Below are 14,346 nucleotides of genomic sequence, written 5' to 3'. Positions count from 1 at the left end.
ACGATCTCCATCCATACCACCGTTTTAGCTGCGTATCAGAGTTGATCTCCATCTATACTAAAATGACTGAAAATGCACATCTAGTGGCCGTTCACGTACGCTGGGCATGCCGTGCCAGTGTAAACATGAAGCAGATGGTCTATTCCGTACTTACAGAAGATTTGGTGAAAGAATAAATTACGTGCTGGGACTGTTACTGAATGTAACACGGGAGTTAAAAGGAGTGCCCGCGGAAAACAATCTGGGAGTCGTCACAAAGTAAATACAGCATGGTACAAGTGTAGGCTATAAGTGTTTGCACAGTACAAAATATTTTAATAAAGATACACTGTAAAAAACACTGTCAGTAGAATTGTGTTTCAACTTTACATGACTTATGAGACCCAATCAGAGAGTCAAATGTGAGCCTATCTTCACTAAACCGCTCTCTGGAGTTTCAAAACTAAAAACGGGGTCGGCAACGTTTTCAAACTTCTCTTTTGGTCTTCGTTTTCGCTGTTTTAGTCTGGACGGGAGATGACAACGTAGCAAAAGGTCTCCGTTTTAAAATGAAGTGTGGACGGGGCCTAAGTAGCACCGCTGTAGCTGAAACATACAGAAAGTGTAAATGCCTAAATGAACAGGCATAGTCTATAATAATGCGTTGATTTGGTGTGTTCTGATGTCATTTATGAAAACATCAGCCTTATTCTTTCAGCTCGGCTGTGTGTCGGTGTTTCCACATTAAAAGACTCGGGCACTGAATAAGTGGTCGTTCCACCTCACTTTTAAGAACTTCTCGTCACTTGAGAATGAGATTAATTCATTGGACACACACAAAACTGTTCCAAACATTTTCCTAAATTTACTTCATAAAGCAATGAAACAAAAAATCCATTCATGCCATAAAAGGTGCTCAAATAGTGGCTGAGAGACTGAATCTCAACATCTAGGTTACTGAAAACACCATTACCTGCGCCCACATCGCAAAAGGTGGGGCAGAACATGACAACAGTCTCTGTAGTAGCATTTAAGCTAACCTAAAAAATTGCCTACGTTCATTTTAAAATTTATTTCTATATCCCTACCAAACTGCTCATAATATTCATCCTCACATAAGAAAAATTAAACCCATTTATTTTACTGCTGCGACAGGCTGTGTGAAACGGACTAGGGAGCAAATAAAAAATATAAAACACATTGTAAAGCAGTTAGTAGGCTTAGGCTACTGTAAAAACATGTACAATAGCTTTAGGCTTTTAATCAGTGTCTGTAGGATGACAATGCTAAAGTCTGCTAATGTTTCTCCACATCACCACAGCAAACATAAAAGCAGCTTATAAAACACTCTGTGGGATTTACTAAAGATGGTGATGATATTTTCAAAGAGAGCTGATTGGTCAGTGGGTGGCATTTTTATAGACTTCATCTCTTATCTGGAACGTTCAACATAAGTTGGTGATCTACCCCGGTAAGAAGAGAACCAACGTTGCGGTACAGAAAACCCAGGGTTAACCCCAAAGTTATCTAGTTGTGCTCAAATCATGTTTCCTGGTACAGGCCGCGAAAAAGGAGGGCACACAAACACAGAAGAGGACAACACCATTCACACAGAGTGGAAAAACAAACACAGAGGGAGAGAGCCATGATAACGTGCATGACAACAGAGAGAAGGGGAAAGACGAAAATCCAGATGAAGGACTTGATAAGGCACCAACAACCACAGGAAGGTACCAGGAAGGCAGATGTGCAGAAGTGCATGAGAGGGGAAGGTTAGGGAGAGATAGTCCCCCGTAAGCTGCCAAGCTTTCAGAAACAAATGCAGCAGAGGGTTAGAAACATGAAGTCAGTTTCAAATAGTTTGTGTCTGTTGGTTGAGTTCTCGTTGGCAGGATGAACATTGACTATTCGTTAAGACTAACTTGTTAATCGAGCAATTCAAACTGAGACCGATCTGCCTGATGTGAAGTAGTAACAGGTACGAGGCTGAGGGATAACCGGACTTAGTTGAAGATATTAAAAGACTTTTTGTCCCTCATCCAAGCGACTTCAGTTCTGACTGACTGGTAGGGAAACTGAGCTATTTAACATCTGTGGAATCGTTTGCCAAGATTGATACCGCTGGTTCGTTAGTGCTCCTCGTTGTAGACTGAAGAAGTCTCTTGGATGAGGGACAAAAGTCTTCTAGCATCTTCAACCGATTTATAGGCCTCAGCAGAGTCCGACTTCCTGATGTCAGCAGGAAGATTATTTCAGAGAACAGGGGCACAATAGAAAAAGGCCCTGCAGCCAGCAGACTTCTTTTGAACTCTGGGGACACATATGAAAGCAGAAATTTGTTTTCCAAACTAGCAGCAGATGAATGTGAAAACTTTCTACTGTCAAACTCTGCACATCATTCTGCAAAGTGCAGGTCAAACATCCAACTGAACAATAAGCACACCACATTTTTAAGTGGAGGGGAACTTTAAACCAGCTTGCACTCTTCTTCTGCTCCTGTGTTTGGTACCATTGTATTGTACCATCAAGGTGGTTTACTGCCCCTGACTGTTTGTGCACTCTGCAGTCAGCAAAATGTTTTACATCATTACTGTGTTTGTTGCATATATCTGCAAGCCAAAAACAAAACCTTGCTATTTAAACACAGCTCAAGAATTCTGCCAGAGGTCAAAAGACTAAAAGGCAGCACACACACCAAGCCAGAGTAAAGGGCATTAAAATATCATATTCAATTTTAGTAAAGTTCTGTACTCAAGCAATTCTGCTACAATTTTGCACCGTGACCCTAACTTTAACATTCATTAAAAAGATGCTTTGGTAAAAACATAATTGCGGAACATAAATAACCCATAACAGTGAACTGATGTGATGCAACGGTGTGCCACTGAGCGTCATATATTCTAATGTGTGTGAGGTGAGACATTTCAAGTCAATTTGGCAGTTGCTTTAATTACCTCTCACTGACAAGATTTGATCGCTAATTGTATTTTGCAGTGTTAACAGCTACTGTCTTTAAGCATAAACCTTTAAGATATTAGGCTCACAGGAAATAACATGTTTTCATCCCTGCTGCGTGTCAGTAAATTTAGCCTATAAAGTAGTGTGAGAACGCCTCTTCCTGCTGCGTGCTTGACTTCCTGTTTCAGTGTTTCATCACATCACCCCCCTCCTCTATCTCCCCCGCTTTACCCTCAACTCAACCTTGAGTTCCCAACAGGCCTGTGGTTCCTCTCTATGGCCTCTCTGAGGCCTGTGCTGTAAGCGAACACCCATAGAAGACAAGCAGAGGGAGGACAATGGAGCCAGCTAGCGGCAGGTTTGTGCAATCATCTTTTTCCGTCTCAAATATTGAAATCCTACTGTGAGACACAAGGTGAAAATGCAAAGTGATGCCCCATTGAAAAGACATGCAAACAGCTTAGAATTTCACAAACATCTAGCCTTTCTTCTGTTTTCATTAAATTTTTTTACTGTATTTATTAATTACTTTTTTGCAATATTGTGTTCCTGGGTTTTCCCCTCAACAGCTTTACAGTATGGTTGTGAAGCCAAATACAATTTTCCACAATGTGAACAATAAAGTTCCTAACCTAAACTTTGAGACATGGTTTTTAAAAGGCAAACCCTGACTCAAAATTTGAATGAAAGCATCTCACGCTTTTATCCAAAGCGACTGACAATTATATACAGTAATATATATATATAAAAAAAAAAAGAGGTTGCATGCCTAGAGTAAAGTATTTTGCTTAGGGACACAATGGTGACTAACAGTGGATTTGAACCTGGGTATCTCACACCAAAGGAATGTGTCTTATCCACTGCTCCATCACCACCCATATTACAAATTTAGGAAAGTATTAATACATAGTTTTCTGTATAAAAATATTGAACAATCTAAATATTAAAAATAACATCTTCATGGCACCTTTAGAGTTTTCCTTATGTGAAACCATTTATTAAGCACAATGCACAAGAGATCCCACAACTTATTAGTGCATTAACCAGACAGCAAAAACATGGAAAAACTTTTTGCAGTACAATGCTGTACACACTTTATAGCCCGCAATGACATCTTACTAAAGGGACACTTTTCTTTACTTTTTTTGTAACAGAATTTTGCTTTGTAATTGAGTATTATTAGGGAGAAGCAAAAGTAAGAGTCATCCAAAGTCTGACAACATCCTGCTCTAGGTGTCTCATGATCAGAGTGGTTCTCATCCATCTTTGGATTTTGCAGCATAGTCCGCTCTTGAAAGGACAGGTGTGGTTAAGGGTTATAGATGATTCCTGATTTTGATGCTTTTTTACATTATCTTAACAGCCAAAGAATATTGGGGCAAACTTGCTTCAAATTTTGTGCTCTCACAACATACCACTATGCACTCGAGTGCACAGCAAGGAGGCGGTCACCCCTAAACCCCTCAAGCCCCAATGATGTTCAGAGGAATCAAGATGCAAGTGATCACCAGGAAATATCTCAAAGCTTTCTGCTCCACACAAGGGCAACAGACTTACCACAAAACTTCAATTATTAATTTTACATTTGGCACCTAACATACATACTGTACATTCAATTGGTCTTTCTGGAAGGCGCTGGATAAACAATATTGCACAATCAATGGTTTAAAGGAAGTCACTATGTAATACATTTTAAGAATGTGTTCCTTCAAGGGCAGGCAGGATCTCCTCAGGACGTTTTACAGGTTTGTTTTTGTCGACTTCGACGCTTAACACCTGTGTGAAAATAAACAGTAACATCATTATTAATGAGATTGGTGAGGTGAGAAAGACCAAAAAGGATAATGTCTGTAAACATATTTCCACAGTATTATAAATTATTTGACAAATAACCAGCATTTTTCAAAAGTAACTTTTGTTTATTGCTATAAAATAAGGGAAGATTGTATTAGAACAACGGTTTCCAAACTCTTTGGCATGTGACCCTTAAAATGAAGTAAAGACAACCTACTGTAACCAGTTGCATACTTTGTGAGTGTTTTTTTCTGCCTTCCTATACTGCTAATTATCTTGTGCCCTCTCAGATTTACCACAGTTTGGATTAGGTTATTTGTTTATTCAGTATTCAATCTTTATATATCCACTTCATTCATGACTTACTCTCATTGTCGTGTGCAGAGTTGACAGTTTGCTCTGAGTCTGTCCTCCGGCTCAGTTTCGAAGGCTTCTTACTCTTCCATTTGGATGGAGATTTCACGATAACCTCAAAGTTATCCTCGTTCTCATCAGTCCTATTGGTTTCTGTGGGTGAAGGACAAGTATTGCCTGCCGGGCTGTTAACCGAAAGCTTACTTGACGATTTTCCCCTGGAGAATTTCTTAAATATGAGCCAATCCTTCTTGTTCTGCGTCACTCCATTTGGACTCTTGAAGCTTTCGCTTGGGGATTCTGAAGGCAGACGACTCAGCCGGTCCATCCTCTCACTGCTGGTCAGTCGTGGCATTCCTGAGTCCATCTCCTCAGCAACCTCAGCCAGAGTTGACCCTCCTTTAGGTCTGAGCTCCTGCAGAGACCCCCTTGGATGTGGGTTGTCCCCATACACCAGCAAGTATTTTGGGTTGTAGTATTTGTGTGCAGGCACCTGGATGCCATCTTTCCGTGAATCCCCTAAGGTAACCTGGAAGCGGGATGTGGTTGCTGGTAAAGGCGGGCGTTTGGGCCCCGCTTTGGAGCGTATTGTCGCGGCCACGTTAGTAGCAGGGGGGGTGAGATGGAACTCCTTGTAAAGGTCCATCTTCTCAGAGATGGCATAAAGCTCACGGAAGTCGCGGTCAAAGAAGTCAACCACCTGCCCCGTCATCACAGTGATCATGTTCCGGTCCATGCGAGACGTACACCAGGAGAAACTGGAACAGAGACAAGTTTAACAACAGTTATAAATATATATATATATATATAAACATAATTATATTCTGTGTGTCCTCATTGGTCCATTAGATTTACAGCAAACATTAAATGACTTTAGTTTGCTTAAGTGCAACAAGACACTGGGGGAATGGACGGTCCTGAGGAAGTTAATATTGGAGAGAAAAAAAAATATATATTGGAGAGAGAAGTTCAAAACAACAAGTTTGATGTGCACATTAGCACGTATCTGTGGTTATTTTGTAACATGGTTGTTGCACAAAGTTTAACCAGCGGATCTTGACAGTGACATCATCACTCTAATTAGAGACTGCAGACAGAGCAGACTTCAGGTGGCTGTAAAGAGAGTCACCAGAGTAAAGGAAAGGCTGTCATTTTAGGTTACATATTTTTTTAGGACCACATGTCAGCTTATGATTTTAGGGAGGTTTATATGCGTGTGACTGCAAAACATTTTTGATTGATTGCACTAAGAAGTACACTGCTAGAGTTCACCTCTCCTGAGAAAGACCACAATATGTTTCCACATAATTTTGCCAAGACTGGTGGTTTGTTTACAATCTGTATGATCATCTGACTGTTCATGTCTGTCACCACGTTTCACGAAATCAACAGTTCAAAAGGTGCTTTTTTTGTAATATTTTTGTTACAGGTTTTTGAGTTTTCGGCATACATTAGTTTCCTGATTCATTTTATTATGACTTGTTCAAAGTCACTATGTATAGAATTGTATTTAATTATAGAATATAAAAATATTCTGATGACAATAGTTTTTGTTTGTAAAATGACTATTTTGGGTAATTTAGTGCTTTCAATGACTTGCTTTCAGCCCTTCTTTATCAGTGTCCCCAAGTCGGATATTATCATGCCAACACAGTAAGATTCTCCGAAGTCAGAAATGTTTAAATTCCTGCACAAAGGAGCTTTAATTTAGTTAAATTCTTAAATTACTGTGTAACACAGAATTAGTGTTAAAATAACAGACCTTCACACACGCTCAGACCTCACCTGTACGAGCCAAACACAACTTTGTCCCCGTCCACTAGCATGTACCTATTACAGAGTGAACCAGGCAGTCTGCCGAAGGACAAACCAAAGCCGACTCCCTGAAGCGATCTGGCTCGGATGTTCTGCAGCCACAGAAGGTCACAGTCAGACCACGTACAGGATATATTCATATCTCAAAAAAATAACAAATTCCTACAATGCAAAACTTAATATTTCATACATATTAACATATACGTAAAACAATCTGTCTGAACATTTGATTTTATGCTGGTAGCTGTGTGTCTGTATAAATAAAGCATGTGCTGCAGTGTGTGCGCGTCCTGGCGTTTGATCCGCAGTCATTCTTTTACTACATGTCTGTGCTACATTCATCTCTCATGTAAAAGTGACATCTTACCTGTAGGTGCTGTGAGCCAATCTGCAGTCTAGAGCACATATCCAGGAAATGTGGCACACCACTGCCATCCAATAAGATGTAAATGGGCACGGAGCGACGGGAGGCTGTATCCATCAGGTCTTGCAAGATCTGGGGGTCTGTGAGCATGTCCATCACTATTGCTATCACCTGTATAAGAAACAATTAATAGTTTAAGATTAAAGGCAAGAACAGTGAGAGTGATTTGGACCTTCATCTATTTACTGACAAGGAACTAATTAAATATGCATAACTCCAGATAACAACAAGCAAGTTGATTCTCATGAACGGTACCTTTCTAAGAAGTAGCTAATCTGTCTCGCCCTTTGCCACACAGGAATACACTTACCCTGAGGGCACAGTAAGGCCACATGAAAGAGTACTGTCTTTCTCCACTGTTGCATGACCAGCACTACTGTATTATCACTCTGCTGTCTTCCAGTCAGGCTGACAGATCACAGAGGTAGCTTTAGAGCAAAAGAAGATCAGAGGAGTAATTTAGGCTTAAAGAATGCTGCCATTCAGCTTTTCGCACTTCACTTTCACCAAATAAAGGAAGAGAGTTTGAGTTCTTGTGTATGCAGGCAAAACCAAACAGTAAAGTCACATCTAAATGGTGAAAATTTTGGGGAGACCCATATGGTGGAATGCAACAGTGAAAAAGACAATGTCCAGCTGCACTGTATATGTAATAGGTTTTTATCTATCAATAAATCAATGACTGTCAGAATGAAGGTCAACTACAGAAATTTCCCCCAAGGGGCTACTGATCTGATCATTTTGTTATCATTAACCTTAATAATAGTGTAGCTAATTTCAGACCATGCTTTATCAACCCAATAATGGCCCATCTCAAAAAACATGAGGCATCACAACAATAGCTCGTTATATATTATCATTTTGTAGTGCGTCATAGCAGGAGACAACAGACGCAGCATTTGTGAAACAAAGACTGGCATGTCTGCATGTTTTTGCTTTCTCCTTACAAGTTTGACAACTTCCATCTGTTACATTCTGTTGGCTGATACAATGGGAGAGCAGAGAACAGAGACATTAATTAAATGTTCTAGTCAAATTATTTCCAACCCTTGCATACTCGTCCTTTTTTTTTTTTCTCTCCCTTGTTAAACAAATTGATTATAGGGACACTTACATGCTCACAATAAAGCATGTGCTGCAGTGTGTGTGCGCGCGTCCTGGCGTTTGATCCGCATTCATAAAGCTATGGACGCTTATTTTTATTTCCCTGTGGAAGAATCCAATCACACGTTTACTGAAGGCTTTGTGTCAATCAAGCCAGATACTCTTTTAAATGTCCTTCATAACTTTTCAAAGTAAAAGCTCTCAATAAACTCAACATGAAGCATTGCTGCAAAAAACGTTCTCGCGCTTTTATTTCATGGGCACTCTATCACCTAAGAGGAAGTGATTATGTGATGACTGCTCTCATGACTGAGATCTATTTCAGCACCAGTCACTATCAATTTATTTATTTTTCTGCTATCAATGCAATCTGGCCGCGGGCCAGATATTATTGAGGAGGGGTCTGGGTGAAGAATAGCCAGCAGAGATACAAGCCTTTACTCCCCTCTTCTCATTATAAGGGAATGTCCACTCCCTGGTTAACAAATCAGATGAACTGGCAGTGGGTCTGAAGTGCGACTGCCTCGACCAGCAATGCAGCCTAATATTTTAACAGAGATTTGGCTGTTCGACAAGGAGCCGGAGTCCCATGTCAAAATGGAAGGGTTTTCACAACACAGACAGAATTAAAATGATGTGTGGGAAGAAACTGGAAGGAGGCGTTTGCACCTATGTGAACCACATGTGGTGTCTTCATGCCCATGTCACATTGACAGAGAAAGTATGTGACCCAAACTTTGAGATGCTTGCAGTGAGCTGCCAACATTATTATCTGCCAAGGGAGTCTTCTCATGTAATTGTTCTTGTTATGTATATTCCTCTTTCGGGCAATGGGAAGCTAGCTACTGATACAAATTCAAGAGTGACGCGTGACTTGTAACATTCCTCCCCAGATAGGCTGGTTATCATTAATGGGGACTTTAATTACCGCTCACTCTCTGCCTTTCCCTCCTTTAAAGAAATGGTGACATGTACTACAAGGGGTGAAAAAACTTCTTATCTATTACATTAAGGAGAGTTTCTCATCTAGGATGTTACCACCCCTTGGACAATTGGACCATAATTTAATAACTTTGACGTCCAGATATTGTGTAGCAGCCAGTTACGACCAGGACTGTGCATGTGTGGAGGACTCGTGTGAAAACATCTTGCCTTTGTACCAATTCCCAAAAGAAGTACGGTGTCCTGACATTACTAAACTTCAGCCCATAGCACTGACTTCTCATATCATGAAATAAAGGGTTCTCCTAGGTCACCTGTCTAAACAATTGTCAGCCTTTCAAGATCCTCTGTGATATGCATATAGGAGGGGTGAAGGAGTAAACACAAATTTTTATGCTGCGTAGCATTTATAGCCACCTTGAATGTATTTTGACTTTTCTAGTGCTTTAAATACTATTCAACCACACATTTTAGTCCATAAATGTATTCATTTAAAATAAACTTTAAAGTACACAACACCACTATTGCTTGGATTTTAGATTACCTCTTGTCATGTCCTCAGTTTGTCAGATTTGATTAAAAATTATCTGACGCCATTTAAAGAGGTGGTATTATGCTGATTTTCAGGTTCAAAATCTTATTTAGGGGTTGTACCAGAACAGGTTTACATGGTTTAATTTTCAAAATAACAAACCATATTTTTCTCATACTGCACATTGCTGCAGCTCCTCTTTTCACCCTGTGTGTTGTACGCTCCGCTCTTGAGCTACAGAGTGATGCATCTTACTTGTACAAGATCTTTGTTGGGAGTCGCACATGCGCAGTTCCCAGGTAAGGACTACTAGTCAATCAGAAGCAGAGAAGGGCGGGTCGTAAGAAACAAGGTAGTGTGATCCAAATCAAAGCCACTTCAGACTGTGACCGTAACCTAGCAGATGGTGTAAGTTACTCACAAGTCCACAACATCATTGTTCCACATCTTACCATCAGGACTAAGCGTTGAACTGTTGCCGGTGTTCTGACTATCTATGCTGCCTTGCCGAAAAATGCTACCATAGCGCAAATCGATAGACTCGACTCTACTCGGCCCTGCTCCGTTTTCCATTGCAGTACCCAGAGATAGTACGCAGCTTGTCGTCATAGCGACGCCACACACAACTGCTGCGATGTAATGTTCAATGCAACACACACACCAGCTCTTAAAATATATCTACGGTAAAAACGTTTCAACATTCCTCAGAACCCCTGACCCCTAACTTAAGGAGGAAGACGGAGTAGGTTCTTCCTGTAATCGTTAAAGATCAGCAAATTGAAATTGTCCAATCCTAAAAATCTCTTGGTTTGCCTTGACAGTAAACTAAACTGGATGAAGAGTCCAGTCAAGGCTATTTTCCCTGAGAAAATTTAAATTCCTTGATGTCAGCAGAAACTTGCTTTATACTTTCATCAAGGCATTATAGCCCTTGTTTTTTTTTTTTATGCTGTGCTTTGCTGTGGAGGCAGAATTACCGTCTACGATAAAAACTGGATTTATAGGTTGATTAAAAAAGCTGGCTCTGGGATTGGCCTTGCTCCTGACCCACTGGAGGTCATGGCAGAAAGGAGAACAAGTGCCAAACTAAAGAAAGTTATGGATCTTGTAGACCATCCACTTCACAGTGTATTTACACTTAGTAGTTCCTTTAGTGGCCGACTGAAGAAGCCCCGGAATTCTACCAATCGGTCTTTTATCAGCAATTTTTTATGAATATTTCTCATTTTGATTTTAAGGTTTCCAGCTGGCCCTATTTGTCAGCTGTAATCAGTCTTAGAAGGCTTTTTAATGGGTGTATCGTTTTTAATTTCTTTTCCTGCATGCATGTACCAGTTTTCTTTTCTGTTTATGTTGTATATTATTTTATGTGATCTGGTGGCAACAGAGTTTACTCCATTGTGGATTAATAAAGTTTTCTAATCTAATCTATACTTATGACAGGCTTCCAATGGGACAGGCCTTTAATAATTTCATACAAAACTCTTTCTCAGCAAAGAAAAAGAAAAGGGACTCTGCATTTAATTGGGGCTTGGCTTTTTAATTGAACTTTTATGGTATACAAGATAAAGGATTAAGAGAAGGAAAAAAAGAAAGGTTGTCCTTTCAAACATGTAGGGACATGTTCAGTCCATGCAGAGGATAAAGGTTTGCGAAATGCAGAATATTCAATTGTTCCACTGTTCCCTGAAAACCAGAGTCATGGAAAAGTGTCTCTTTAAATTTGCAACAAATGTTCCTGTCAGGCAGAAAAGGCCTGTTGTTTCCACCCAGTGCCTCACTGTGAAAAAATGCTGAGTGGATGTCAAGTACAAGCTTGGACATGTGTGGACAGTAGAGTCAGTGCCGACCGACCATCAAATAAAATGAGATGAAACAAAAAACAATGAGAAGAAATTTCATATCTGTGTGCAAAGATGATTAGTGCCTGCATAACTGGTTGCTCAACATGTGTTACCTCAAATGTGTGTTATTATTTTAACAACTGACTTTCTGATAAAGTACAATAAACCTGGTATGTTTCTGCAAATGCACACCAAGCCAAACAACCCAAACTGTATATGCATTCAACTTCTTTCTTTGACAACTTTGGGTAAGAAAGATACTACAATTTAACTAAAATTGGTCAAATATGACATTAAGTATATTGAGAGATGGGTTGCCTGTTCCAAATCCTGAATTATCTAGGTAATTATTAGAAGGTGAAGTGAACTAGTAAAGAAAACACTTAACTGATGTATACCGGCTGTGTGCCCAACATGACAAGTTGGCTGAACAACCAAGCTGATGTGCGTACTGTAAATCACTTTCTTTATTAAGAGCATAGCAGGGAAAAGAGAAGTATTTCAAGGGACAGTGATCTTGTTTTACAGCTGACTGGTAGGTAAAATATGAACTTTGAAACCAGGAAGAAGGAGGAAGGAAAGGTAAGCATGTGAGCAAGCAAAATAATTAGAACAAAACATTAACGACGGGACTGCAAAAACAAAACACAAAATAAATGAAAGGCAGAGAAGGGAGGGAGGGAAAGATAACAGAAAGGGGATTTTGAAAGAACATTTTAAGGAAAATGCATACATGAGTTGAGTGAGTATTGACTCATGCCCTATCGCCCTCCTTGACCCAGTTTTAAAGAGGCATAACAAGGCAGGGCAAGCCGAGCAGAGGCCGCCTCTGTGTAACTGTGAGCGGGTGGAACAGATGACTCAGCTGAGCTCCAGCAGTCTATGAGTAAACACTAAGATGGGCAAATAGACAGACCCACTTCAGGCTTTCAGTATCTGTGTGAGGAAGTATTATCTATCAGTCATCAATATTCATTCACCCTGCCTGGGACTTATGTATCTGACTATAATGCTGAAAAGGAGCAGATTAGCTTTGTAATTGTACAAACACGGTTTTGTTCCTTAATAATAGTAAACTAAGGCCCAGTAAAAAGGCAAGAAATAAATTAGCTGAGTAATATTACATGTACACTATTAGGCAAAACGTATATGGGCACACCTGCCCACATACTGTTTTGTACTCTTGGTCTGTGGCTGGTTTTCATGGTTTGGGCCCATTAATTCCAATTAAAGGAAATGTTAATGCTGTAACAAAATTATATTTGTAGACAATAGTTTGCTGCAAGCTTTGTGGCGAAGGTTTGAGGAAGGTCCCTACTTTTGGCCATATAGTGTACACTGTTGCAACAGACACGGACCTTCCATGATCAAATGAACCATACAGTAATTCTAATGGTAGGCCTACTCTTGACAGGTTAGCCAGCAAACTGACCTTTAACCATCATAAACACCATTAACATACATATCTGTCTTTGTCAGTGGGCTACATTTTGATGAACTTTGACCACCTCTCCTTATCTGTTTGTCATTCAGGTTTGTGGTTTTACATGCATACTAACTAAATGAAACCAATAGTACCTTCCTTTGCACAACCCACTGTGGTTTAGCTCAATCACCAATCACACACCTGTTTTCTGGCCTCCCAGCATTTCCATTAATTGTGATATTAATTGAGATTTGTTTTGTGTTGTCAGGTGTAACCTAGGCCATATTTAGTTTGGTATTTTGTGACCACGTTAAACAAATAACAAGACACTCTATAATAAAATGCGGTAGGAGATTTAAAAAGTTGGACTGTATAGGCCTAATGACAACGCATTTCCAAATGCTCTGTAATTTTGTCATAATAACGTTAACAATAAAAATTGTCATGATGACAAATTATCATCATCATCATCACCACCACCTAGCACTGGTCATGTCCCCTTAACTGCCATGTCCCCTGCCCTCCTCACCTTGCTGGCCTCCTGGATGAGTCGGCGCACAACCTCCTTGATGTGAGGTCCGTTTTCTTTGGGCGGGTGTGTGTGCACAGCCACCCGGGTTACCCCTTTGAAGAAACCCCCGTTGTGCCAGCCGATATCCAGCTGCGGCACCTCGGTGTCCGACATCGCGGGCCAGTAGGTGGAATGGACCCCCGAATCCGCATCGGTGCCAATCGCTCCCTGCTCGGATCTAGATGGCGATGCCTTGCTGTCGCTGCTGTCACTGCCCAAGTCATAATGTCTGAAAGTGTTCATCAACATTTTGACTTCTCTGGCAGACAAAAAGTCTTTTATGTTGTCATCTTTAAGTCGCATTTTGAAGGCGCCATCGCCGTTCTTGAGCAGCTCCTCGATTGCCGCGCGCTGCTCCTCGCTGTAGTAAAACTCCGGTTTGGACTCCGGGACATTGGCACCGATGTGGCCATCCTCCATGCACATGAGCTGGGATTCGGCCATGGCTCCCCTCCTGGAGCTCACAAACTCTCCCTGTGGCGTCTGTTGGGCGTTAAGCTACCTACGTGTGACGCCATACAGGTAAAAATAAAGCTGGGAAAGTTTTCTTACCTGGCCGGGAGAGAGAGAGAGGTGGGGCCCGGCGCTGAAAACCCATGCTGC

At 40.7% G+C, this 14,346-nt stretch overlaps 1 protein-coding gene across 1 annotated transcript; it reads right to left on the bottom strand.

Moving 5' to 3' along the window:
* Positions 1 to 4,111: 4,111 nt before the first annotated feature.
* LOC123969110 (protein FAM83F-like) lies at positions 4,112 to 14,315 on the bottom strand. Its single transcript, XM_046046206.1, has 5 exons — positions 13,702 to 14,315; positions 7,268 to 7,435; positions 6,871 to 6,992; positions 5,098 to 5,843; positions 4,112 to 4,713 (listed from the first exon to the last, which is right to left on the bottom strand). The coding sequence occupies exons 1-5, from the start codon at positions 14,185 to 14,187 to the stop codon at positions 4,667 to 4,669; spliced, it is 1,569 nt and encodes a 522-aa protein (XP_045902162.1). The 5' UTR covers positions 14,188 to 14,315; the 3' UTR covers positions 4,112 to 4,666.
* Positions 14,316 to 14,346: the final 31 nt, after the last annotated feature.

The sequence above is a fragment of the Micropterus dolomieu genome, linkage group LG04 (assembly GCF_021292245.1).
Source record: "Micropterus dolomieu isolate WLL.071019.BEF.003 ecotype Adirondacks linkage group LG04, ASM2129224v1, whole genome shotgun sequence".
Lineage (NCBI taxonomy): Eukaryota > Metazoa > Chordata > Actinopteri > Centrarchiformes > Centrarchidae > Micropterus > Micropterus dolomieu.
Note: the sequence above shows the minus strand (reverse complement) of the source record. Positions and strands in the feature narration are given on the sequence as shown.

What these genes read in the sequence shown, in the direction of transcription:
- LOC123969110 (XM_046046206.1), bottom strand. Translation starts at nt 14,187, where the DNA reads ATGGCCGAATCCCAGCTCATGTGCATGGAGGATGGCCACATCGGTGCC. An exon ending in TTGGCTCACAGCACCTACAG is followed by an intron (nt 6,993 to 7,267) that starts GTAAGATGTCAC and finishes CTGTGGCTGCAG; the next exon opens with AACATCCGAGCCAGATCGCT. An exon ending in GTTGTGTTTGGCTCGTACAG is followed by an intron (nt 5,844 to 6,870) that starts GTGAGGTCTGAG and finishes TCTCTGTTCCAG; the next exon opens with TTTCTCCTGGTGTACGTCTC.